At 34.6% G+C, this 27,022-nt stretch overlaps 11 protein-coding genes across 11 annotated transcripts; 8 read left to right on the top strand and 3 right to left on the bottom strand.

Annotated features, from left to right (window-relative positions):
* Positions 1-669: 669 nt before the first annotated feature.
* On the bottom strand, positions 670-2,150 carry CLN3 (cyclin; the record flags this gene model as incomplete). The annotated part of the gene is made up of 2 exons (XM_020223331.1): positions 1,095-2,150; positions 670-716 (listed from the first exon to the last, which is right to left on the bottom strand). Exons 1-2 carry the CDS (start codon positions 2,122-2,124, stop codon positions 670-672), a joined length of 1,077 nt encoding a protein of 358 aa, XP_020073861.1. The 5' UTR covers positions 2,125-2,150.
* Positions 2,151-2,681: 531 nt separating this feature from the next.
* HYPBUDRAFT_233091 (uncharacterized protein) lies at positions 2,682-3,966 on the top strand. Its single transcript, XM_020223159.1, has one exon. It carries the CDS (start codon positions 2,809-2,811, stop codon positions 3,664-3,666), a length of 858 nt encoding a protein of 285 aa, XP_020073860.1. The 5' UTR covers positions 2,682-2,808; the 3' UTR covers positions 3,667-3,966.
* Positions 3,967-10,170: 6,204 nt separating this feature from the next.
* Positions 10,171-11,007, top strand: CYC3 (holocytochrome c synthase; the record flags this gene model as incomplete). The annotated part of the gene is made up of 1 exon (XM_020219107.1): positions 10,171-11,007. One exon carries the CDS (start codon positions 10,171-10,173, stop codon positions 11,005-11,007), a length of 837 nt encoding a protein of 278 aa, XP_020073859.1.
* A 244-nt stretch (positions 11,008-11,251) lies between these two features.
* Positions 11,252-13,527, bottom strand: HYPBUDRAFT_168803 (uncharacterized protein; the record flags this gene model as incomplete). Its single annotated transcript, XM_020222823.1, has 1 exon — positions 11,252-13,527. Exon 1 carries the CDS (start codon positions 13,484-13,486, stop codon positions 11,252-11,254), a length of 2,235 nt encoding a protein of 744 aa, XP_020073858.1. The 5' UTR covers positions 13,487-13,527.
* An 894-nt stretch (positions 13,528-14,421) lies between these two features.
* HYPBUDRAFT_150728 (pseudouridine synthase) lies at positions 14,422-16,762 on the top strand (the record flags this gene model as incomplete). The annotated part of the gene is made up of 2 exons (XM_020220302.1): positions 14,422-15,246; positions 15,521-16,762. The coding sequence occupies 2 exons, from the start codon at positions 14,422-14,424 to the stop codon at positions 16,760-16,762; spliced, it is 2,067 nt and encodes a 688-aa protein (XP_020073857.1).
* A 125-nt stretch (positions 16,763-16,887) lies between these two features.
* HYPBUDRAFT_115181 (uncharacterized protein) lies at positions 16,888-18,033 on the top strand (the record flags this gene model as incomplete). The annotated part of the gene is made up of 1 exon (XM_020219099.1): positions 16,888-18,033. One exon carries the CDS (start codon positions 16,888-16,890, stop codon positions 18,031-18,033), a length of 1,146 nt encoding a protein of 381 aa, XP_020073856.1.
* Positions 18,034-18,175: 142 nt separating this feature from the next.
* HYPBUDRAFT_144649 (ADP-ribose 1''-phosphate phosphatase) lies at positions 18,176-18,895 on the top strand. The gene has a single exon (XM_020219887.1). The coding sequence runs from the start codon at positions 18,190-18,192 to the stop codon at positions 18,724-18,726; it is 537 nt and encodes a 178-aa protein (XP_020073855.1). The 5' UTR covers positions 18,176-18,189; the 3' UTR covers positions 18,727-18,895.
* A 224-nt stretch (positions 18,896-19,119) lies between these two features.
* On the top strand, positions 19,120-20,328 carry HYPBUDRAFT_114971 (AGC family serine/threonine-protein kinase; the record flags this gene model as incomplete). The annotated part of the gene is made up of 1 exon (XM_020219085.1): positions 19,120-20,328. The coding sequence occupies one exon, from the start codon at positions 19,120-19,122 to the stop codon at positions 20,326-20,328; it is 1,209 nt and encodes a 402-aa protein (XP_020073854.1).
* Positions 20,328-22,946, top strand: VPS1 (dynamin-like GTPase). The gene has a single exon (XM_020223158.1). It carries the CDS (start codon positions 20,540-20,542, stop codon positions 22,607-22,609), a length of 2,070 nt encoding a protein of 689 aa, XP_020073853.1. The 5' UTR covers positions 20,328-20,539; the 3' UTR covers positions 22,610-22,946.
* An 850-nt stretch (positions 22,947-23,796) lies between these two features.
* Positions 23,797-25,047, top strand: SPE2 (adenosylmethionine decarboxylase; the record flags this gene model as incomplete). Its single annotated transcript, XM_020220301.1, has 1 exon — positions 23,797-25,047. The coding sequence occupies one exon, from the start codon at positions 23,797-23,799 to the stop codon at positions 25,045-25,047; it is 1,251 nt and encodes a 416-aa protein (XP_020073852.1).
* A 269-nt stretch (positions 25,048-25,316) lies between these two features.
* PET9 (ADP/ATP carrier protein) lies at positions 25,317-26,530 on the bottom strand. Its single transcript, XM_020223157.1, has one exon. It carries the CDS (start codon positions 26,405-26,407, stop codon positions 25,496-25,498), a length of 912 nt encoding a protein of 303 aa, XP_020073851.1. The 5' UTR covers positions 26,408-26,530; the 3' UTR covers positions 25,317-25,495.
* Between the last annotated feature and the right edge of the window lie 492 nt (positions 26,531-27,022).

The following is a 27,022-nucleotide window of genomic DNA, read 5'->3' as shown; positions in this document are numbered from 1 at the left end:
AAACTTTCAGACTAAAATAACTTAATTGGAACAGAATTTGCCATTATGAAATGGACAAGAATAAAATTGTAAATAAAAACATCAATATCATAAGACATCCAACATTGTCAATACTTTAAATTGGAGACTATTCGGTAAATAACTGTGTTTATTTATTGGCATATATTCAAATTAATAATTTCATAAATATAACTATATATGGAGATACTTAACGGTGCAACATATTTGGACTCAAAACTAACCCATCGTACAGATATAGATGCACTTATGTTTATAAATGGGGTATTGTTAGATGCTGTAGTCAACACGACATTGTTATATCATTGGGAAGAACCCCCTTTCCATGGTGTGCGGAATAAGACATCGTATCAGTACAACTGGTCTGGATTCACCTTATTATAACTATAACCGATAACGTTGATTCTCATTTCTTCCCTGCTTATTCTCTCTATCCTTTTCCCAAGGGTAGCGGGACCCCGTATTCCTAAGGGTATAAAGGTGTTGCAACACCTTTTTTTTTTGTGCGGGTGCACGTCGTTGCAATTATTCCGAATTGGTAAATTGCAAAGTTAGTCCAATGGGACTCCACTGAGCCTTGAGGCTTTATGGTCTGCCATTGAGCTTCTGCTAGGCTTTACCTGTGGTCCAGCACGCCAAATGTGCTTACAGTCAGCTAACTGGATTTTCTTGCTTCGGCCAATTTACTGTTAGTACCACTAATTTAGTAGTAGCTAGTAAATTACAAACTGGCCAATGTAAGTGAATTGTAAACTACAAATGAAAAATGATACTATAATGCAGGTATGAATATACAACCATGTCAGAGACGTAGAACTAAAGCACGGGAGAGGTAATTACTTATCTATAATGCAAAATATTGACCAAGAATCAATATAAGAAAATTGAATCCGAAGGATTATTATTTTTCACTCTTTTATTTGAATGTAAATCATCAAAGGATCTTTTTCTTGAAGTAAAATAAGTTTTATCAGAATCATCCGGAGGAGATAATTTCGGAGAAGGTAAAATTTGATTTGAATAAGGAGTAAAATTATGAATAGGTAAAATTTTATGATCAGTAGAAGATAAAGGACTAATATTATTGGAGGTTGGAGTAGTTGGATAAAATTTAGGAGTAGTAGTACCAGAAGAAGTATAATTTTTAGTTGAGCAAACAAGTTTTGAATTTAAATTATCATTAGTGAATAAAATTAATTTTTTCATCAAGTTAATATATTTACCATCATCATTAAAATATTTTAACTTAAGAGAAGGAGGAGGACATTTTAATATTTTTATTAATAAGTTGAAACACTGACTAAAAGAATTAGTATTCAATATTTCTTGATTTAAAATTTTGTCAAACTTGGAAAATAAATTTGATAAATTAGGTTTAATATTTAAAATTTTTAAACTTGTAATGAAACTTGTTAATGCAATTTGAGAAGAATTATAATTAAAATAGATATTTGGATAAAATTGGATTAATTCACAAATATAAATTGAAATTCTATTAATATCATCAATTTGAGAGTTTAAAAGACCAGCTAAAACTCCATTATATTCATAATTAATGAAAAATTCAATAAAAGAATCAAATGTAGGACAAGTAATTAACCAATTTAATGATTTTAAAACATGATTTTCCATTTCTAAAAATAATTTTTTATCATAACAATTACAACACATTTTACATAAATCATTTAATGATGGTATTTTAAATTTTGAATCCAAATTTTTACAACTAATCCATAAACTAGTTAACCCTAATAATTGATAATGTTGTTTCTTAACTATTCTTATTGAACAATATCTATCAATTAAATTAACTGTTAATGGGAATGTTGATTTAGATAAATTTAATTTATTAATAACATCCATTAAAAAATCTAATAGTAATGGTCTCATTCTTAAATTAATTTCTGGTTGTTGTTGGATTAATGATAAGTTTGGTTGGGTACTAGGTTCCATACCTAATAAATGTTCAATCATTTCTTCTTTATATTCGTCAATTGATTGTTCATGAGATTTCCTTTCCATTTGAATCAATTCTTTCTTAATCGACCTAATTGTCGATTGATTCATTCTTGTTTGGTGAAATTGATCAGGCGAATTAATCATCATGCAATTAAGTATATATATCTACCTATATATACTCTGGATTATATTTCAATATATGAAATAAATGCAAAAAAAAAAAAAAAAAAAAAAAAAGAACGATGTCTATACTAAATGTATAAAATGCAAAAGATTCAACCAAATCAAAAGAACACAGTTAATAAAATAACGTGAACCAACGATAATTCAACTAAGTAACTACAAATCCCAATTCAAATTGGAAGAAATCTTGATATATTTATAAAACAACTTTTTCCTGTTTGTTCATTTTCCAGTTTTAACCCAAAAGTGAAAATGATGAAAAAGTTTTGTTAGGATAAAAAAGAAAGCGCTTAACCTGCAAAACTCCAAAGTAACAAACAAATGAACAGAAAAAAGAAACCAGGACAATGCACCTTGTTGAGTACCTGTCCTATCCGCAGATGTACACCCCATGCATATACTTCATGCACTTCAAACAGGAAAAACTCAAACCTTCAATCTCGAGACCTTTGCAAAATCAGGAACGCGACATTTACTCCTGGTTTGAGGTTCAGGGATTGGTCCTTTGTGTTTGATTGCTCAATCACCTTCTTTTGATGGTGAATTTTTGGCTGGGTTGGCGCACGACCAAAGTGCTGAAAATTTTTTTATATCGTTTCATCTTGTATGAACAGCGACCCTTTTGAGTTGTGATAGTATAAGACAGGTATGAGTGATACAATCGAGGCTAGACATAGGAAGGAGCAGAAGGATTTACAGTCAACCATCACTTCGTTGAAAAAACAGGCTACTAAGAAAACTAGAAAAAATGTTAATAATAAATGTCTTGATTTACAACGAGATTTGGATGAAAAACATAAAAAGGAATTAAATGAATTGAATGGGGTTAGCACTCAAGATGATTTTTCTCCCGAAAAGCTTTTGGCCCAATTAGAACTTGAAAAAACTGAACAACCGGAACAACCTGAACAGCCTGAAAAAACCGAACAAGCTAAAGAGGCTAAACCAAAACGTAACCGGGCTAAGGAAAAACTTGCTAAAAGAAAAGCAGAAATTGAAGCCATTCAAGCTCAAGCTAGGCTTGAGCTGGAAAATTCAATTGATTATAAAAAAATCGAACAAGACTCAATGAATCAAATTTTATCTTTACAAAACTTAAAAGTCTTTGATATTAGACCCGATGGTCATTGTTTATTTGCTTCAATCAAAGATCAACTCCATGAAAGACATCAACTTGATGTTTCAATCGATCAATTAAGATTAGATGCCGCCAAATATATGGAAGGTCATAAAGACGATTTCGAACCCTTTCTTTTTGACCCGGACACCATGCAACAACACAACCTAACCGAATATCTACAAGAATTAACCACTACCGCCATGTGGGGGTCTGATTTGGAGATAAAAGCTTTGGCCCACGTCTTTGACTGTCCCATTAAAGTGTTTGTTGCCGGTGCCTCTCCCATCCATTTCAATTCTGAAGCTTCTCTTCCGGAATTAAAATTAGGTTTCTACAAATACTCCTACGGCTTGGGTGAACATTATAATTCGTTGAGGGATATCTGATTTGCCCCATTGGGGTAAAACAACCAAAAGAAAAAATATCTATAGAAACACCTGGTTTACGGGTGTTATTTTCGGCGGATTTATCAAGGGTTTCTTCTCGCGTCAGATTTAGTGCCTTCTCAACGGCTACTGCGTGGTCGCTTAATTCTTGACACGCCGCTATTGTTGTTGTTCCTCGTAAATCCGCGCGGGTTTCTCAGACATGCGTTGTGATCTACAATAAAACCGACCGCGGGCTCGCAACCGATGCATTGACCCTGTCCTCACCACAGCCCTTGGTTCGGCTTATCTAATCGATCATATATTTATTCTTATATACTTATACTTATAGAATTGTATTAATAGATTTTTATTTTTCACTGAAGTGTTTTCACTTGTGTACTTTTCAATTGTGTGCTTTCCATGTAGTAGAATTCAGGTGGCGAGATTTCAGGTGGTGAGATTTCAAGGCGAAAACCCATTAGCGAGGCCCTTATTTTTCAGTTTCCCAGATAGCTCAACATGCCTTTATTGAAGGCGTATTGGTGGGGCCTCCTCGATTACCTGATCCAAACGGCCATGGTTGCCCATGGCTACTGGGTCGTTGGTCGTATTCCTCATTACAATGATTTCTTCATTGCTTGTGCAGAGTTACCGTATGGTTGTACAAATCCCAAATGGTAGCATAACCAACACCCGACTACAAAAACCAGACCACCAGAATAACACCATACCAGAAGCTGGTACCTTTCCATGCAAGAACACCCGTAGGTTCTCCGGTTTTCCAAGGGGTAGCACAAAAAAAAAGGCTCCCTGAAATGTCGCTCTTCGAGGCAGCCAGTTTTTCCTCGTAATATTCTTTGGTTGCTTCCTAAGCTATTGATAAAGAGCTTTGATACCGCCCCATGGATGATCGGTAAATCTGCTCGGTAAAACTGTAGAGAATCACCTACTTTCATAATTCCTTGAAATCATCTGTAGGGCATTGCCCTAAGCACCATAAAATCATTTTTTCTCCTATTTTGACCCATTTGAGAATTGTGAGAAGGTTTGAGGCAAGATTATCTAAGTAAATGAAAATTTCTGACGATTTCTACAGTTTTCAAGGTCTCCTTAAACACAAAAAGTAACCTCCTATTTGATTCTGCTCCAACCAGTATTTGAAATTTTCTAACCTCAAGACAAAAATAACATAATAGAATAAATGTTAGAGCCTTGAACAATGTAGGTGCATAGTTTAAAAGGTTCAATTTTATAAGGAATAAAACCCCCCATTACAACATCGTATGAGACTCGGTTTATATGGGAAAATATTCTTGATAGCCCTTGATGTTTCACAGTTATTTTTTTTGATGTTGGTCAATAGTACAAAACCAAATCTTTTATTAGGCTCCCAAGTTATACTGGAGTAATACATGAAACGGATTGTCAAACATAACACAAGTATTCGCTTAACAATAAAGGATTTTCCTTCTATCTGTTTATTTGGTTAGATAATTTTCGCCAACAACAACCGAATGTTTTACTACAAAAAAAGCACAATTCTCACTACAACATCTTTAGTGTTCTCCTATTCAGTAAGTTCAACGTATCATGTATCTGTGGGTGTACTGAGCTATAATCCTGGTGCATTAATTCAATTCAATTAAAAAGTGTAAAATTAGACGAATTTTTCACAAGTAAGGAAGCTTATTTTTTATTCCGTAGTTGTTAACCGATACTTCTACCTGATCATATCCCTTTGACGATATATATTGGCTAAAAGTCAGACATTTGATAAACAAGTTGGAAATTTCAGGAATCCTGAAAAGAAAGCTGGTGGGAAATGTCGCACCAAGACTTCTGGACTCAGTAAAATGTCAATTATCATAACTATATTCAAATTTAGGTTCAAGTTACGTCTAAAGCTCGGAGGTGCACCAATGCTTTGTAGAATTGGTTGTACTTGGTGAGTAGTCAAGTAGCTTAAATAAACTTGAATCGGAGATTCTTCACTGTTTGGGAAAAGAGCCTCGCCGTATCTCAATCACTGACGAACTGAGAACAACCCTTCACCAGATTTTTGTTTTGTCCTTTTGCCTTTTTCCAGTAATCTTCTGTTGCGCCTCCTTACTTACTAGCACCAGTAATCAATGCTAAACTATTCGGTTGAAAATGATTACATTAGTATATTTGATTCCGAAGTTTTTAATTGTACAAAATGTTGCTCCACTCAACCTTTGATTGTTGCATACAATTCATGTACTGTTCATTCCTTCGGTACAGTTATGGTTGATAATTAATGTAATTACATTGTAGTGTTGTATTGCTATTTTCCAGGTTTTATCTACAATTGTTTCCTCTTTTGTTTCCGTTGTTTTATATCCCGTATTACTTGACGATGATTGTAACATAAAAGACTAAAAGGTGTATTTCTTTACTGTTTTAATTCAAATCACAAAAATCACCCAATTCTTTACCTACAGTGAACAACTCCGTCATATACCTACGCTGGGTAAAGCTTTGTCTATCAATAGGGTTCCATTGACTCATTGATATAATGATTCACGATTTTCATTATATAAATTTGTTTTTTGTTTTGTTTTGTATTACCAAAAATTTGCGAGATAGTTGCTAGCACGTATGAAACACAGACCTTTTACATGTCTCAGTCCAATACTTCAGCAGTCCTAAAACGATTCTGTAAAATAAAAGTGCAATAGGCACTCACCATATTCACCATATTGCAACATTTGATCAATCTTGATCAAACGCTCATCGCTCAACGCTTAACAATCGAGAGAGGGGTCAATTTTTTTTTTTTCACTCCGAGGGGTTGATTCTCAATGGGAAACTCTATTTAGTATAATTATAACTCAATAAGTATTACTATGGCCCATTATCTGGTATTCCGTTTCCCAAAATAGCGGTTTCTTCACTTTAAGAAGGAGGATGGTGCACTAAATCAATTGTTTGAACTGAAACCAGCCTCATTGGAAGGAGTGCTTCTATGAGCATGAGCTCCTTCGCTTTACATTATCTTCCCATCGTCTAATTTTGCACCTGGTACGACTCTCTATATTCCGCTTTTACGTTTCAAAGGTTTGAAACGTTTCAACCTTTTGTGGTGAACGACATTTGTCTGTTTGGTGTCCAGTCCTTTGCGGGTTTGGTTTACAGTTTAAATTTGTGGTTCCAGAAAAGGTTTCCCTTTCCAGGTTTTTTGCACTTTTGATGTTTTGTTTTTTTTTGCAGTTTTTTTTTTGTTTGTCAGTCTACAACTACCACTACAATTTTTTGTGTTGGTTCGGCTAGAATAATCCTCAAGCTACAATGAGAGGGTCGGGGGACGAGAACGGGAGGACGGAGTGTAGAAGGAGATAGCTGGATCGATGATTCGTCGGGGATACTATTAGCGCATTTAAAACCAGGACTACTTGCTAGCAGGAAGTCAAGGTAACCTAGTGAACTTATAACTAGTATATGTAAAGATATTTATGTAGGAAAGATATATCAGCTCATCTCGCTAACATCCAATCAATTTGATCCGAATTGGCAAAGGTAATGCTCAATTATTACACAACTACTGATTTTGTTCTTCGTAGTTGCTTAGTGTTTGGCTAAATATGTAGATATAATTAACCTGGCCTATTCCAACGGTTACCGGATTGTACTACCCCAGGATTCTTGATACTCGCAATTCACACATTTACTGATCTGAACCTCATCTCCTTTGCAATGGAGTAACAAAACGTTGAAAATTTTTAGCTCTTCTAACAAAAAAGAAAAAAAAAACATATAACAAAAAAAGCGGTTGCTCACAAAAAAAAAAATTCTCCGTAGTAACTTGATCAACACAATATTTGAGAGGTTTGTAGTTAGCGTATTCACATATAACAAGTTGTCAATGCCAAATTATTCGGATTTGAGAAAGTTGGCTATATAAATGCAACCACATACCCATTTGTATCGATTCCTTTCTTTTTTGTTTGCCTTTACTTTTCTAAAAATATTGAAAACTAGGAATATTTGATCTCATGATCCTTCATTTTTTGTTACTGATGCCGTGATAGTTAGCTTTGTATTTAGTCCGTATATTACTTCCGTATATTACTTATATTACTTACATACTACTAGCTGTTACTTTTTGTAACTTGCCATCTCATCGGGTCATCCGATCACTTAATGTATAAGCTGGTCATGTTGTGCTATATAAAGTATTGTTTGTCGTCATGGTATGAAAATTTTTTTTTCAGTTGGTCGTCTCTGAAAAGAAACCTGATAACAATTGAATGGTACTCGACTGGTTGAATAAGCGAAATATTACAATGCTCTTATATGTAAGAAGATACCAGTTTTTGGTTGGATTGAAGACGGCAAATTAATACGTTATAAGCTGTAAGAAATAATTATCAAGAATTCAAATCCTCACATCCAAGAGGTGTTTCCTTAAAGCCATAGTCTCTTTACGGTATTTGGTGATTACCTCATAAAAATATCTTCATGTTATATTTTACTACTTTTATACCATTAGTATAAGCATTAACTAACAACTACACCCGCCTCTTTACTATCACATGGAAAGAAAGTATTATTGGTCCACAGGAGGAGAATCACCTGGTAAAGACTCGTTGATAAGGCTTTTATTCTCCATCATCGAATAAAACTTGACTGGGAACACATGGTAACTGTCATTATTTTCAACGATTGGTTTGATAATTCAATTGTCTTTGTAATTACGATATTACTTACCTCTTTCGACATGTACACCCCCGGTTCAATTTGAATAAAATAACTAAAAAAAAAATATCACCGTCCAAAAGATAATTCTTTTCTGATGAAATTTGAATATTTTTTCTCTTCAACTACTTCATTCTAGTAATAAAATTAAACCGAAATGTAATGGCCATCCTCAAATATAAAGGCGAAACCATATTGATAAGACTGGATCGTACTTAAATGCCTGAATGTACGGTTGGGGCAAGCTTGTACCGTAAACTCTAGAACAAACCTGGGATTATACCACTCTGGCTCCTCGGAATGTATTTGACTGAATAGGTTGTCCTCATTACTTTTTAAGCTTGGTTATACCCCCAAACCAGGTCAACCTGTAGACTCTTGTTGCAAGCTGCAAAAAGGGAAATAGAAACCCCTGAAATTAATAGAAAATGGTGTCGTCCACCTTTAATTTCAAATTCGGCAGGCGTCGACCGGGTGAATGTCGGTGAATGTCGTGATACCTTCGTTTTCAAGAACGACATTCGATAATGATAAACTAAGCTTTAAACAAACCATACTCCATTCATGCTGGCGGCTCGAGCTTCAAGGGGCTGACATGCAATCCCGTAAGCTTCCTTCTATTCTTCGTTTTCTTTAAGGATGGGGCAAGTTTAACCAGGATTCTAAGTCTGGTCCTCATCGTCGTTAACTGATGTAGTAATCCCACCTGCTGTATATTATATTCATTGACAGGGAGCTCTATGACTTCCTTCTTTTGTTATCCAAACAATAGGGCAAGCTTATATTCAATTGAACAATAAGCTCATTTGTGCCCTTGAGATTATTGTCCTTTTAACAAAAATTAACTAATTCAAGTCAAATCTCTTCATTTTTTTTTTCGCTTAACAATACAAGGTACTTGAGCCCATACTGATTGGATCGAAAATTAATCCTATTTTCGAGTTTTCACTTAGTCAAAGCTTAATTTCAGGTTCCTGTTAGTTCTATATAGGTAAGATTGTTTCTTTCTAATCTTTGCTTATGCTTGCTATGTTTATCGCTTTATTCGATCTCACCACCTCTGTAATAATTAGATTCTCTCCTGTTTAGATTCTTCATATTTTGCTTGGTCTTGATTGTAAGTTGATTTCTTCTAGATCGACGCTCGATCAATTATCACACGATAACTGTTACGCAGTTCTTGGAGATTTTGGTCCTTGTTGCCAAAAGCTTATCTTTAACTATTCAAATTTTCAAATTTTTCACAACTTGTTTATTTTGTTGCAAACTCTTCTTAAAACAGGAAAATCAAACCAGTCAACTTATATCGACTTCAACACGGACTTATCCTAGCTCAACCATCGTTATGTAATGAGGCCACATTCTTCTAGAAATATTATTTCACCCAATTTCCATGGGGGTCATTGCTCCTGCTTTGTTGTTCCTTCGTAACAAGACTTAATGCTTTTGATGCAAAATTAGGCCCAAATAATTATTTAATGCAACATTAGGCAAAATTTCTGATCGTCCCTATTGGTACATTGGCTTCCTTATTGATGAGTTTTCTCTCTTCTCTTATTTCGCTTCGGGTATCGTTCTCTTTGGCAGGCTTCGCTGGGCTTTCTTCCTCCTCTACTCGGCTGAACCCCTGGCCTACTGGGCTTTATCTTTTCCTGGGTGTGCGGGTTTGAAGGCTGACGGTGTACGGGTTCGTCGGTGGGGATTCAAATTTTTTTGCTCCATCGCAGGGAACTCTACCACTCTTATCTATTTGCTATTTGTCTATCCATTCTTAGCAGAGGTATAGAAGAGATTCCAAGGTTCAAAATGGGTTGGTTTTGGGCTGAACAACATACTAGCAAACCCTTAAGAGGTTCTTCGGCTGCAGCATGTCCTATCGATCACACAAAATTATCCAAATCAAATTCAAATCAAGAGTCGTTGTGTCCGGTTAAACCAAACGTAGCTTCAGGTTCAGCTTCAGAATGTCCAGTTAAAGATGATATTGAAGTGTTGAACCCCTTGAATAATATGCCCATGGCCATATCATCAGAGAGAGCTCCAGGACAAAAAGTCGTTCTTTCAACTGAAAGAACCATTAGTTCAATTCCAAGAGGTGAGTCAGATGATCAAGGTTTATGGGAATATCCTTCACCTCAACAAATGTTAAATGCCATGTTAAGAAAGGGTAAAGGTGATGGTATTCCTGAAGATGCAGTTGAATCAATGGTTGAAGTTCATAATTTCTTAAATGAAGGTGCTTGGCAACAAATTTTAGAATGGGAAGATAAACATAGTCAATCAACGAGAGTTGAACCAAGATTATTACAGTTTACTGGTAAGCCTCATGAATTATCTCCAAGAGCAAGAATGTATCTTTGGTTAGGTAAATATTTCCCAGAAACTTTTAATACTCAACCTCCTTTTGATAGACATGATTGGACTGTTTTAAGATCTTTAGGTAAAAATAAAGGATGGAAACAAGTCAGATATATCATTGATTATTATGGTGCTCCAGATGATGAAGAAACAGGAATGCCTTCGTTCATGTTAGATACCAGACCGGCTTTGGACAATTTTGATAATGCTTTTGATAGATTTGAACATTGGTCTGTTCCATTATGGAAAAAGGCAATGGGTGAAGTTAGTTCATCTGAAAACTAATTCATTTCTTTGCTCCATTTTCTTGTTTGATTTTCATTACGATTCCCCATTTTTGCATTTGTTCTTCTTATATATATATGTATGTAATCAAATTCTTTAGTTAATTATTCTTCTCTTCTTTAACCTGTCTTTTTGTTTGTATATAGTATTTATTTATTCATTAAAATTTAATTTTGTTGTAAGTTTACAAGAATATGTATTTGTATTATGTACAAGTCAAATTTTTTATTTACTATTAAAAGGCTTATTCTCTTCTGTTTAATAAACTTTCGTCAATCTTATAATCTCCTTTTAGTCTTGATAATAATTTTGGTAAATCTTTACCCAAATCATTTAATCCAACTGCAGAAATTTCATCAATAAAATGTTGAATCATTGTTGAATCATTTTTTTGCATGTAGTGCCAAAGTAAGTAATATAAAGTGAACTTATTTGGTTTGATATTTGGGTTAATTTGAGTTTGTTCTTTGAGTCTTTGGTAATATTGCAAAGCTAAAGTATCATCTCTATTTAATAAACCAACAATAATATTATTCCAGGTTCTCGTAGTGTTATGAGATTTAATTAATCTGTCAAATAAAATTTCACCTTTACCAATTATACCATGGGTAATTTCGGCTCTAACTAAAGAAGTTAAGATATGAGGATTTTCACGAAGACGTTTTGATTTTTCACTGGCAAATGCATAAACTTGTCTGGCAGTTTCCAATTTAAGACCATCTCTTGATAATCCATCGACTAATGCTGCTAATGAAATTTCATTGTCAAGGAAATCAGAATCAATTCCAATTTCTTTGAATAAAACATCAATATCAGGAACTAATCCTCTTTTACGGTAAGATTTGAAGTAATAATCAAGTAAAGTAGTATAGGTAGCAATATCTTGAGCGACATCGTTCGTTCTCATATATGACATGATATTTTCAACCGCTTTGAGATCATCTTTCTTAGCATAGACGCTTATAAACGAATTCATAACAGTACTTGAAGGTTTATAATTAGATCCATCTCTATCAAATTCTAAGAATTTTTCTTCGGCTAAATTAAGTTTACCATTTAAGATTAATGCATTAATAATACCATTTTTAGCTGCTTGGATAACGGGAACATCTTTATATTGTTCCAAGAGTTCATCAACTTTATCAAACTTATTGAAGTTGGCATAACCATTTATAATAGTACATAAACCTTTTGCATCAACTCGGTATCCTTTTTTCAAAGCAGTGTTCAAAGTTGATTCGAAATTATTATAAATGTCCTTTCTTTTAGCATCGTTAAATCTGCTTAAATTATTCATATGACTCATTGATCTTAAAACAACATCCCAGGTAGCTTGACTTGGGTTTTCAACACCATTTGAGATTAAATCTTGGAAAAGTCTAAAAACATCGTCAAATGAATAATTAGTATAGAAACCATTCATAATATTACTGATGGTTAATTCAGTTATTGGGATATTATTCGATACTGATGCATTTTTAACTTGAGAATAAAGATTTCTCAAATTAGTATTGTCTTTTCTATAAACAAAAGTTTTCAATTGGCTTAAAACATAAGGACCATTTGGATCAAGAGATTTTAAATTTAAATCATCCAAGTTTTTCTTAAAGACTTGAATATCTGCTTCTAATGAATCAGTTAATTTATACTTGGATAAAGCAGCTTGAACATCATAAATACTTGATAATTCCTCAGTTTGTAAAAGTTTTTTAGCAACTTGAGAATCATATTCAGCGTTTGCTTTCAAACACGACATGATATATGAGAAATAAACCAAATGTTTAATGTTATCCTTAAAATAACGTTCTAAAAACATAAAATGATAAACTTTTTCATTTAATTGATGACCTAATTCCGAAGAATATTCGATATATTTAACCCATATTCTTAAAACATCACCATATGCTTGAACCATTAATTCTGGCGATTCAACATTTTTCAAAGTGTAAGCAATGATTTCGGTGAAATGTTTTCCATGAGCCACTTTATACTGAATTAAGGTATCTAAAAGGTCTTCTAAAGATTTATTTGAATCATTTGGTGAAATTTCTGAAGCTTTAACGAAAAGTTTGGAAATAACTGGTTGGAAACTAGAATAAAGAGAACCCTCTTCAATACCTTCCACTGCTTGGATTTCTCTTAAATAACTAAGACCTTCTTCCAATATTTCAATAGCAGGAATAACATCATTTGAAGTTGAAATTGAATCAACAGTTGCAAAGATTTGAGAAACAATCTCTCTTAATTTTCGATTACTTGGCTTATAAGGTCCTCTGTTGTTTTTAGAATTCTTACTTCTATCACCTTTAATCTTTGAAGGAACTACTTTTGGCGCTTCAGTAGTGCTTTTAGTTTCCGTATCAATACTAGTTGATTGAAAACGAGTTGCAGTTCTCAAAACCGGAACAGCCAGGATCCTGGCCAACTGGGATGTTCTGGCCAATCCCTTGACTGCTTGAGACTGTCTTAAAGGAATCATAATGTTTACCCTATTCTTAATCTTTGAAACCTATATAAAAGAAATCACTTAACGTCGAAGCTGAAAATTTTTGAATTGAGATTCCTCAGCGAAAAAGTGAAAATTTTATCCAACGACTCACAAGTCTTAAGACCGTTGATTCTAAGACTACAGGTAATCCCTAGGACCTTGTAATATTGGTTCTGCTTTGAATCTTAGTCATACGACCTTGTAACTACAATACTTTACTACAATTAATAAGTTCAAGAAAATGCATGTATTAATAACTACTCAATCGAAAACAAGTTTGAATTCTAAATTCGGTTAGTAAAAATCCTTAACAAATAGTTCAACCACCAATGCGATATAGTTCAGATATCTTAAACCTTCTTATCATGAAACAAAAATTATCAATTGAGCTGGGTTTATTACGGAGTCCTCTTGGACTCATTATCATCATTATAATCTATAGCTGAATGAACATAAACAAGTACATACTGTAAACATATTGGCATAGTCAGAATTACACCATCTCCTGTGATCTTCCTCCAAGTTACGAAAGCACCTCCAAACCGTTAGAAGCTTCTCTTTTGAAGTAATTGATGAAGAGAAGAAGTGAAAATTTTGAAAAAGTGAAAAAAAAAAATTATAAGCTCATTAAAAGCGACAAAAAAAATATGTGTGCGTACCGGATTTGTTTGTGGGTTTTTCGATTAGGGCTTTATCAAAGCAAGACTTCGTGAAGTTAGCACCAGTTGTTAGTGTTGCTTATTATCTAAAACCAGGGAAGAGCTGCCAGTGTTGCAGCCTGTATTGTATACTTTAACAAGATAAGAGAGTCAGTGGACGGGTGTGTGTGCAGGACGGGTACCATTCCATTCACTCGTGACGAATATAAAGATAAGCAAAAACCAGCAAGAGGTGTATAAAGCCAGAAAGGAATAGATATTTAAGACATGGAGCTAGATCCGGTGAACGTGAACGATCCGGTGAATGTGAACGATCCGAACTCCAAGTACGGGATCGGCCAGGAACGAAGCACGGTCGATACAAGTGCTGTCAAGTCCAATTTGAATACCGTTGCGTCTTCTTCCAGTAGAGATGCACTTTCGTTTTTCAATTACCACGAGTTCTTGGTGAACGACTATAATCTGATTCTGGGGTCCCGCTCGTCGCTCTTGTCGTCGTCGACGTCCCCTGTCGATGCTCAGACCACCAAACATCGAACAAAAGCCATAGTGATCAACCATTTCCCCAATAACCATGTTGCTACGTCTTCTGCCACTTATAAGTCTACGAGAGTGATACGAATCCCACGGGAGTTCCACAGCCACGAGCTCGGATACATGATCCCCCAATTCTCCACCTATTGGCCCGGTCAGGAACCGGCTGCACTATTAGACCAAAGTCAAGACCCATACGAATTCCACCCCGTAGGAGAATTCGATGACCATAGTCTCTTCGGGGCTACATCGATAACCCCATTGGAGGCCGGGCTAATCACTCCTCAAGAGTTTAATACCATTATCACAAAGATTAATCATTTGTTATTACAAGCATTCAACCCTTTCAGTCTTGCCAATCTCTTGGAAAATTTTCTCGACCTTATAACCGGCACATTTTACTCCAGGATATTCAGCAGATATGTCCTACGAAACTACTCCCAGAGAAAGCTCTTGGAGTTGGAAACTTACTTGGACGTAGACGTGAATCAAAACTTATTCAACGCATCTGATCGAGATATCAAATTCATTTCTCCCAGAAGATGCGGTTACCTCTCGGTATGTATACCCCCATTTTTTTGCGTAATCTAGAATTCTTACTAACTGCGTTAGCTCGATATCCAAATCCCAAAGCCGTCCATCAGCAGAAAGAGCTGATGATCAAGCTTATCTGTCTGGAGATGCCATTAGTACCCGTACTGCACATACGAGAATTTTTTTATTTTCAATTTTTTTTTTTTTTTTTTAGTGTTTTTCATTTTTTTGTATGGATGTATATATCAAATTGAAAAGTTTTTCTCTTCCCTTATATCGTCGTATCTCCATTTAATAGTGTATGTCAAGGTTGTTCAGATACATTTCAAAGAGTATGAACGGGGTATTTGCATTTGAAAAACCTAGTGGTGTCACATCCAATAATTGTATATTGGATCTTCAAAGACTTTTCACAGAATCCGATGTTTTTGCTGAAGATCTACGCAAGGCTAAAGAAACTACTTATGCCAATTATGCTACCGATAAGAGGAATTCTGAGAAATTTATTCAGAAAAAAGTTAGTAAAGTTAAGATTAAAGTTGGACACGGTGGGACTTTAGACCCTCTTGCTAAAGGAGTTATAGTGGTTGGAATTGGATCCGGGACTAAAAAATTACAACATTATTTAACAGAATGTCGTAAGACTTACGAAACCAAGGCATTACTTGGAATTTCAACAACAACTGGTGATCAAGAGGGTGAGGTGCTAACCCAGAATCCAATTGAACATATTACCAAGGATCAAGTTACGGCCACTGCGCCTAAATTCATCGGAGATATCAAACAGACTCCTCCAATTTTTAGTGCATTGAAAATGAATGGTAAGCCTTTATATGACTATGCCAGAGAAGGGAAACCATTACCTAAGCCAATCAAGGCAAGAGAAGTGAAGGTCTTTGATATCAAAGTATTCGAAGAAGATTCTCTTAGTACCGATCATGCTTTTGCCAAGCTTGAAAGTAAAGTGGATGAAAATGGAGAACCAATAGAACACTTGTTGGCAAATAATCCTACTTTGAATGATAGTCCATTATATTACTCCGAGCAATATTTGTCTGATCCAAATATTCCTGAAGATGCAAAAAAAACTATTAAACCCCAGCCATTACCTACAGATACAAAACTTCCAGATCAATTACCAATGATCCATCTTAGCTGTGATGTCTCTTCGGGTACTTACATCAGAAGTCTTTTGAATGATTATGGAAGAGCAATGGGCTCATCGGCTTACATGGTGGAATTGATCAGAACCAAACAAGCAGAATGGGAATTGGGTAAAAACGTTTTCAAAACCTCTGATTTTTTTGAAAAAGACGAAAGAATATGGGGGCCGGTCTTGAAAAAAGTTCTTGATGGAGGTTCTGACATTGATTTAGACCATGAATTCGCCGTTCTTTCTGAACAAGTATTACCATTGATTGAAAAGGAAAAGCTTCTCAATGAACAAAGTGAACTGCCTGACCATAATGAACAGGAGAAACCGGATTCAAAGAAAAGATCTAAACACGATGAAGACTCCGATGTTCCTACTAAAAAGTAATGCTCTATAGATTTTTGTATAGTAAATAGATAAAGTCCTGCATACCTTTTTTTTCAGTATAAAGATTTTTTTTTTTTTTTTCGTCTTTTTCATCAATTCAACTTCCAGTCTTAAATCCCCCAACAATGATTAGAAGCAGCTGGTTGGGTATTGGTAGACGGTTGAGTACTCTGGCACGAGCAAATGCGTTCTACACCAAAACCACATTAAACCCACAGCAAGTGAGTCTAACACCCCCATCGCAATTAAGTCCCAAATCATTGATTGTATTATCGACCCCAACTCAGCTAAATGAAGTGATTGGAAGAAGCATTGATTTGCATCAAGAACATGATCTCCAAGTAGTGGTGGCAGGTGTAGACAGTGTTGTGCCTCACAGTCATCGAAATGGGATATCAGAGTTATGGTTGGACGAACCAATTAAAATTGAAGAGTCAACTCAATTAGAAGAAAAGGACAGAAAACATGAACATCCAAAACAAAGTGACGGAATACATATAGTGACGGCTAAGGAAAATTGGAAAACCATTGACTCCAACTTTGATATAACCCTCAATCTGAAAAATAAGGTCAGACTATCTTTGGCAAACACTGTTTTCCAAACCCATCATTTGGTTACGCTATTTTATTTCCAACCTTCGTACATACAAGAATCTCATAACAATTCCGGACAAACATTGAGCGATTTGGCCATTTCATTACCTGAATCCACTATAAACTTTGGCAAAGCTCAATCATTTGATAAATGGACCCCGTTGTACGACTCCGAAAGCGAACCATTACTAATTCTGAAATGTACCGGGAACTTAGTGAAAGAGATTAACAGGAAACCTGCAGCCAAGTTTCTTGAAAACAACGATAAACTTATGAACATTGGGTCTAAAGACACTCAGGTTTTCGTTAAATTATACAAACCTAATCAAGAGTTACCACAGAAGTTCGAAGTCATTGCCGGCGGTGGTGGTTGGGGTGCTAAGGCTAACATGCTTGCTATTTCCCCAGAAGCAAAACTCAGTATTGGAGATCGGATTGAGTTCTTCATGCTAACTCCTGAGGATCGTTTCAATCCCAATCCAGAACTCGATACAACGCTTCAAAATGGCTTCGTGTTTGAATGTAGCTACGAAAATGTCACCTACAATGAGACTTTTGGCAATGATGGTGAAACCATTGAGATGCAAAATCTCTTTGGATGCGGCAGTGAAAAGGGATTCAAGTTGAACAACATCAACTTTGCCTCTGCTGGAGAAAGATTGCTTATAGATACCTAGCTTATATAATCTTGTAAATATCAATTACTATTTATTAGCGAACGATTTTCTGATATTTTTGCAATTTGGAACCAAAATCTTGTAAAATCTCACAACAATAGAAAAACCAATCCTTGCAATTTACTTCCTCTTCTTCTTATACTATAATCTTTGATTATGATTAAGTACATCAAGGGAGACCTATTCAGTCACACTCCAATTGACAAGTCCGTATCGATTTTGGCCCACGCATGCAATTGTCGTGGTAGCTGGGGTGCTGGGGTTGCAAGAGTGTTCCAAAGCAAGTTCCCATCTGCTTATGAAAAATACGTTGACCATTGTTCCCAGCACTCGTCTGATCCGTCCAAGCTTCTAGGAACATCCTACTTAATTCCCACATCGTCTTCGGACCCTGGAAATAGAAATGGCCATCAATTCTACGTTGCTTGCTTATTCACCAGTGATTTTGCCGGTAGAAAGAAGCTAACCCCTAAAGACATTGTTGCAAACACCAATCTCTCAATGCAACATCTATTGTCACAGGTGGAAGAATTACAAACCCACGGTACCAAGTTTGAGAGCAACGACTCGTCAGACCTAATAGTGGTCAATATGCCCAAAATCAACGCTGGCTTGTTCAATGTGCCTTGGGAAGACACCGAGCAGGAGTTGCAGCAGTTCGACGTGGACATCAACGTCTATGTCATTGACTAAAGCACCGTCCATGCCATCGGGCAAAGCACCGTCCCCATGGGTCATAATGATGCCCTTTCTTTGTATGCTCGACAAAATAAACCAAAAAAAAAAAAAAATTTAAGCCTATAAGAATTCATATATAAGTAATAGTCTTCTTTCTCTACGAATGACATAAAATGAATATATAACGACGTTCGGATTATAGATATTGACAGGTAGTAACAGAAGAAACGAATTTTTAATTTAAATTTCCCTAAGAAAATGCCTTTATCTAGTGTTTTTTCATTCGATGAGGATGCATTTGCAGCTGATTTCCAAGCATCAGTTACTGCCAGCGATACGGCTAATGATACGACGAATGACCCGGCCAATGACGCTTCAGCAGAAGAGGTAAGGGGGCCATCCAAGTACATGGCTGCGCGTAGACGGAAGTCGTCTGTTTATAGAAGATTATCAATTAAATCAATCTCATCACTTCATTCCCATACTCTGGAATTAGTGATCCCTTCTGATTTTGGCCGGGAAGACTTAGAAGAAGAAGCAGCCTATAAGGAACCGAACAATCGGGTATTGAAAGATTTTATTCCCATCAAGGTGTTGGGACAAGGGGCTTACGGGAAAGTCTATTTGGTTCAAGATAAGTATACCGGGAAATTATTTGCTCAAAAACAATTGCAAAAACCAACGATTGAAATACACCAAAAGGATGAAAACCATACCAAATACGTTAAACGAACGATTCTGGAACGCCAGATCTTGACCAATATAACCCATCATCCGAATATTGTTAAGATTTTTTACGCATTACAAGATGATGATAAATTTTACCTTATTCTTGAATATATCCCTGGAGGAGAACTATTCCATCATTTAACTGCTGCCAGTAATACTTTGGGCAATGTGTTTAAAGAAGACGATGTCGCATTCTACTCTGCACAAATGGCAATGGGATTAAGACACTTACATAAATTGGGTATTGTTTATAGAGATTTAAAACCAGAAAATTGTTTACTCAACAGTGCTGGACACTTGGTATTAACCGATTTTGGATTATCCAAATCAATCGGTAATAGTCATGACGATAGTTGCACTTCCATCATTGGAACTCCCGAATATATGGCACCCGAGATTTTAAAAGGTGAAGAATACGATTATTTGGTCGATTGGTGGTCATTAGGCTGTGTTATCTTTGATATGATGAGTGGTAAACCTCCTTTCACTGGAAATAGCCATAAAGCTATTCAAGATAAAATCATTAAAAATAAAATTAACTTCCCATTCTACTTCTCCTTGGATGCAAAAGATTTATTAAATAAATTACTAAATAAAAATATCAATAAGAGGTTTCAGGTTGACTCTAATTGGGAAAGGTTCAAAACCCACCGGTTCTTCCGCAAAGTCAATTGGAATGCCCTCGAATCCCAAAACTATTCATTACTTACTCCCCCGATCGTCCCAGTGATCACCGACCCCATATTGGCTGAAAACTTCAGTGAAGAATTCACCAGTTTACCCATTGACGGCGGGGTCAGTATCAACAGCAACCAAAACACCTCGCCTGACCCCTTCAAAGGCTTCAGCTACACTGCCAGCAATAGCTACATAGAGAAGTTTTGTTAATATAGATGTATATAAGTAATATATCAATGTATCTAATGATCGTGAAATGTACGGGTGTAATGAATTTTAGAGAAAACTGGGTCGTGTCTCGGGGCTCAAAAAACCACGCTAATAAAAAAGTTATCATTCATTTTTGGAGAACAACAAGTCAAATAAACGCCCAAATCAGTTGAAATAGACGTGAAGAAAGGATAATACATTGGAAGCAAAGATGGATGAGACATTGATAGCCACCATTAACAAGTTGCAAGATGCATTGGCACCATTGGGGGGAGGATCGGCTTCTCCAGTTGATTTACCACAAATTACGGTTGTTGGATCACAATCTAGTGGGAAATCATCAGTTTTAGAGAATATTGTTGGACGTGATTTTTTACCTAGAGGTACTGGTATTGTTACTAGAAGACCATTAATTTTACAATTGATTAATAAAAGATCAACTCCAAAATCAAATGGAGATTTAGCAGGTATAAATACTAAAAATGATAAAGGAGAAGAATCTGAAAATAATGCTGATGAATGGGGGGAGTTTTTACACTTACCAAATAAAAGAATTTATAATTTTGAAGAAATTAGAGAAGAAATTGTTAGAGAAACCGATGCTAAAACTGGTAAAAATTTAGGAATTAGTGCAAGTCCAATTAATTTAAGAATTTATTCACCTCATGTTTTAACTTTAACATTAGTTGATTTACCAGGTTTAACAAAAGTTCCAGTGGGAGATCAACCAAAGGATATTGAAAGACAAATTAGAGAAATGATTATGAAATTTATTTCAAAACCAAATGCAATTATTTTATCAGTTAATGCATCGAATACTGATTTAGCTAATTCAGATGGATTAAAATTGGCAAGAGAAGTTGATCCTGAAGGTTCAAGAACAATTGGTGTTTTGACAAAAGTTGATTTAATGGATCATGGTACTGATGTTATTGATATTTTGGCTGGTAGAGTTATTCCATTAAGATTTGGTTATGTTCCAGTTATAAATAGAGGTCAAAAAGATATTGAACAGAAAAAAACTATTAGAGAAGCTTTGAAAGATGAAAGTAATTATTTTGAAAACCATCCATCTTATAAAGCAAAAGCTCATTTTTGTGGTACACCATATTTAGCTAAAAAATTAAATGGTATTTTATTACATCATATCAAAGGTACTTTACCAGATATCAAGATGAGAATTGAACATTCTTTGAAAAAATATCAAAATGAATTAAGTTTATTAGGACCCGAAATGAGTGAATCTCCAACTTCAATTGCTCTTAATATGATTACTAATTTTTCAAAAGATTATAATGGAATTTTAAATGGTGAAGCAAGAGAATTAACTTCTCAAGAATTAAGTGGTGGTGCTCGTATTTCTTTTGTTTTCCACGAAATTTTTAAAAATGGTATTAATGCTTTAGATCCTTATGATCAAATTAAAGATGCTGATATTAGAACAATTATGCATAATACTTCAGGTTCTGCTCCTTCATTATTTGTTGGTACTCAAGCTTTCGAAGTTTTAGTCAAACAACAAATTCATAGAATGGAAGAACCTTCTACTCGTTGTATTAATTTAATTTTTGATGAATTGGTAAGAATATTATCTCAAATTATTAGTCAAACTCAATATTCTCGTTATCCTCAATTAAAAGAACAATTATCTAATCATTTCATTCAATTTTTAAGAGATGCTTTAATTCCTTGTAATACATTTGTTACTGATATTATCAAATCAGAAGAAACTTATGTCAATACTGCTCATCCAGATTTATTAAAAGGTAGTCAAGCAATGGCTATTGTTGAAGAAAAATTCCATCCAAAACCTCAAGTTGCTGTTGATCCAAAAACTGGTAAACCATTACCTCCAAGTCAACAACCAGTTCAACAACAATCTCCAAAAGATGACAATTCAAACGGTTTCTTTGGTGGATTCTTCTCTTCTAAAAATAAAAAGAGATTACAAAGTATGGAAGCCCCTCCTCCAGTCTTGAGAGCTACTGGTACCATGACTGAGAGAGAAACAATGGAAACTGAAGTTATTAAATTATTGATTTCTTCTTATTTTAATATAGTTAAAAGAACCGTTGCTGATGTTGTTCCAAAAGCTATCATGTTGAAATTAATTGTTAAATCAAAAGAAGATATTCAAAAAGAATTATTAGAAAAATTATATAATTCTCCTGATTTAGGTGACTTGGTTAAAGAAAATGAATTAACTGTTCAAAAGAGAAAAGAATGTTTGAAGATGGTTGAAGTCTTGAGAAACGCAAGTGAAATCGTTTCAAGTGTTTAGTTTAAATCACCTTTTCAAGTGTTTAGTTTACATTATCTCCTCTATAATTCTCTTGATCTCTAGATCTTTATTTCATATTAATAAATTATTGTTTAATTTTTTGTTTGTTCAACTTTTTTTTTTCTAACAATTTTTTCCCGTAGAACTTTACCCCAGACATGCAAAAAAGCCTAAACTTCATTCTCACCTAAACCTCTTGTGACTTAGTCGTATCCAACACCTCAGCATTCTCTTTTCCATAGTTCAGTATCTCTTACTTGGCCATTAAACAATAGGAAAATGTCTCAGAAATTAAAAGTTGCTAACAAAACAAAAAAAAAAAGGATCTGAAAAATGCGGGAAATTTAGAATGACTGATTTAATCAAACGACAATTGAAAAATTTTCATGTTTATTACTCCTTTTTCTTTACTGCTTACTGCAATTCACTATAAGTTGATTGAAAGCTTGGTGTTTGGTAAAGTATTTTTCAGCTAGTTCACTTTATTGTTGCTCGACAAGGTTTGTTCGAAATTATTAAACAAACATAAAAAACTCGTTATTAAGCTCAATTTTTATATTTGCTGTTATTAGATCAATAACTGCTTTAAGACTTCCTTTGATTGTTTCTTTCTTGTTATAGTTTCAAGAAAGATTAGTTTAAAGGATCTGGTTTCAAGTTATACACGTACAACTCTTTAAGGTTTATGCCTAAGAAAGAATCACGACGTTTGAATTTCACAACTGAACTTTTAGAACCTGGATAACATTATATATCCATTTTACTGGGTCTTAGATAAATACGAAACAAGTGCCGTTGTTTTCTGAGATCATTTATTGAATTCATTAGAAATCTGTCGTTTTGACTTCCGTAACCTCTTGCTGACATATTTTCCCTTTTTTTTTAGAAACTCCACTTGGTTGTTGACCCTCCCCCTTCCGCCAGTGTGAATTCAATACTTTTTTTTGGTTAGCTAAATAAAAAGTATTGTTGATAATCAAAGACTGCTAAAAAACTTAAAAAAAAAAAAAAAAAACCTACTTTGCTGCTCAAAAAGGTTTGATTCTGCCTTTTACATTGAAACGTTTCTTGCTACTTCTCTCTTCGTTTCAATTTAACTTGTTTAAGAGTAAGTTTCAATCCACCTTAGATAATTAAAAAAAAGAAAAAAAAAATAAAACACTGAAAGCTTTTTGAATTTACAGATTATGGTTGCTCCTGCTTACATTGAAGATAACTATATTGATCATGAACTTCTGGCAAATTTAGATTCTACATTTGCATTTGAAGGACCAGAAAAATTATTAGAAATATGGTTTTGGTCAAATGAAACAAGAATTCCGGATGGTATTACCAAGGAAGGATTAAGAAGTATTAAATTAGAAGATTGGGTTAAGATTTTGGATTTAGTTAATTGCAAAATCTTGTCGATGAAATCATCTAAATATATGGATTCTTATCTTTTATCAGAATCTTCTTTATTTGTTTTCCCACATAAATTGATTTTGAAGACTTGTGGTACTACCACAACTTTAGCTTGTTTAGAAGATTTATTTAAGATTATTTGTAACTACTTGGGTGAAAGTATTGATAGTTTTAAAATTTTCAAAATTTTTTATTCAAGAAGATCATTTATGTTTCCTGATAAACAAAAACACGTTCATCGTGATTGGAAAAATGAAGTGAAGTTATTGAATGAATTTTTCATTAACGGGAAATCTTACGTTGTTGGGGACTTCACTAGTGACGATCATTGGTACCTTTATATGGGAGGTGAACAAGTTGTTTCTGATAATGATTGTTGTAATGATCAAACTTTTGAAGTATTGATGACTGAATTGAATCCAAATAAAGCTATTAATTTCATCACTGATCGTAAACCAGGAATTGATAGTTTAGGTGAAGATGATGATAAAGGACACGAAAATGGATATAAAACAATGAAATTTACTGGCTTGGATTCAATTTTCAAATCTTCCGAAGTCCAATTACCATCGCCATCCTTAAGTGATAATATGGAATTCAATGACGATGAAGATGCAGAAGTTGTTCCATTGAACAAGTTTGACTTTATCCACGATGCTTTTTCATTTAGTCCATGTGGATATTCTTCAAATTCGATTGATTTAGAAAATGGTGGTTACTATTATACCTTGCATATCACTCCGGAATCAGGTTGGTCATATGCATCGTTTGAAACCAATTATCCATTTAGTGAATCGAATCAGGTATCAATTTCTCAAGTTTTGATCAAAATATTATCAATTTTTGAACCGGGCAATTTCAGTGTTACTTTAATCAATGAAATGAAACAGACTTCTAATAATGATTTAAACGATTTGATCAATTGTGATGAAATCTTAAATAAAATTGGTTATACCAAACAAGAAAAGATTCTTTATGATTTGAAAAACGAATACAATTTATTGTACTTAAATTTTAAGAAAAGTACCAATTAAAACTTTGGGGGATAGGTTAGTTAAAGCATTCCTATTATATTTCTTGTAAATATTCTACAGGTGGTGGAATGTAATGAATGTTTTGGCTGATCTACATTCGTTTGTTGGTTATATAGTAATAAATTGTTTTCACTTAAATTTAATGTAGTTGCAAAATCCTTCACATGTAATTTCGGTAAACTGTAATATTACCTAATCAGACATTTATTCCGTGTCTGAAAGTTTTCTTTTCATTTTTTTTTTTTTTTTTTTTTTTTTCAGACACTTGTCCCGGGAGCAAAAAGGAATTACAGCGAAAAACTGAAAAAAAAAAAAAATTTTTTTTTTTTTGAATAAACTAACTTAAATATATACAAAAATTTATACAATTAATAACATTATACTAAACGAAAAGAGAGTAAAATATAAAAAGGATAAAAACTTAATTTAATGTATAGAATTAATTAGTTTATTTGAATTTTTTACCGAATAAGATAACTTGTAATTGATCGTACAAGGAGATAACACCGGCACCGGCAACACCTCTTAAGATGTTAGCACCACAACCCTTGAATAAGGATTTGACACCTTCGGCGGCAACAACTTGTTTGAAACAGTCGAAAGCACCGTTATATTTAACGGCTTGACCAGAAGTCATCATCATTCTTCTTCTAACGGTATCTAATGGGTAAGAAGCGGTAGAAGCACCAGTGGTAACAGTCCAACCTAATAAGAAAGAAGCCAAGAAAGAACCTTCTAATGGACCAACCAAAACAACTGGTTTCAAAGAATCATATAAACCGAAGTATAAACCTCTGTAAACAATAATACCAACAACAGATGGACCGAAACCTCTGTATAAACCAGCAATACCATCAGAAGCTAAAGTCTTCTTGTAAACATCGAATAAACCATTGAATTGTCTTTGACCATCACCTTTAGCGGATTTAGCATCATTAGCTAATCTAGTTCTAGCATAATCTAAAGAGTAAACAAAAGCTAAAGAAGTGGCACCAGCTAAACCACCAGAAGCCAAGTTACCGGCAAACCATGGCCAGTAACCTTCTTCCTTTTTGAAACCGAATAAAGCCTTAAATTTATCTTTGAAAGCAAAGTTTAAAGCTTGGGTTGGGAAATATCTAATAACATTAGCAGTGTTACCTCTCCAGAATGAAGTAACACCTTCTTCAGCAGCAGTTCTTTTGAAACATTCACCAATACCATCGTATTTTTTACCTAAACGACCTTGTTTGATCATTTCATCTTGATTTTGAATCAATAATTTGACTCTTTCAATTGGAGCAGCGGCAGTCTTGGAGACGGCGGCGGAAACACCACCCATCATGAAATCAATAAAGAAAGAAGAATCAGAAGCACCCATTGTTGTGTATTAATTGAATAGATAGATTGTATATACTTAACAATATTAAGTTATATATGGATGTAACTATAGAGAAAAGGAAAAGGAAAAAGGAAAAAATTTTTTTTGAAAGAAAGAAGAAGAATGAATCCCTTTAAATCATTGGAAAATTCAAATCACCACCAAATCGTAGTAAAAAAAAAAAAAAAAATTCTTCTTTTTCCACTCTAATTTTTACCAAGGGGGTTTTTCTAACTCGGATTGGGCAATTAAAGTGCAGGTTGCGCCATGCGAAACTGCAGGTTGCGCCGTTTTCTACAGGTTGGGTCCGGACGGTTTGCAGGTTGGACCGGTAACTTTGCGATCTTTTCTAAATACAAAGCACAAACGGGCATTTTCGGACAAATTGTTAGAAAATGACGCGCTCTGATTGGCCAATGGCGCCAGCGCTGATTTGGCCAGCGCCGGTGTTGAGGTGGTTCTTGGGGCCGGCACCAGGCCAAAGCCAGAGAGCGAAGGTCTGCTGTGCTTGCGAAGGCTCTCGCCAAAGCTTAAAGTTGGGTGTCGGCACACTTCACGCCCTCGGTACAAGGTCCACCGGCGGTTGTTTCGTGTAGACGAAAAATTCACCGGATG

The sequence above is a fragment of the Hyphopichia burtonii genome (genome assembly GCF_001661395.1).
Source record: "Hyphopichia burtonii NRRL Y-1933 unplaced genomic scaffold HYPBUscaffold_9, whole genome shotgun sequence".
Taxonomy (NCBI): Eukaryota; Fungi; Ascomycota; class Pichiomycetes; order Serinales; family Debaryomycetaceae; genus Hyphopichia; species Hyphopichia burtonii.
This window is presented reverse-complemented; position numbering and strand designations above follow the sequence as displayed.

Coding starts and splice junctions, on each gene's coding strand:
- VPS1 (XM_020223158.1), top strand. CDS start 20,540: ATGGATGAGACATTGATAGCCACCATTAACAAGTTGCAAGATGCATTG.
- HYPBUDRAFT_144649 (XM_020219887.1), top strand. CDS start 18,190: ATGATTAAGTACATCAAGGGAGACCTATTCAGTCACACTCCAATTGAC.
- HYPBUDRAFT_233091 (XM_020223159.1), top strand. CDS start 2,809: ATGAGTGATACAATCGAGGCTAGACATAGGAAGGAGCAGAAGGATTTA.
- PET9 (XM_020223157.1), bottom strand. CDS start 26,407: ATGGGTGCTTCTGATTCTTCTTTCTTTATTGATTTCATGATGGGTGGT.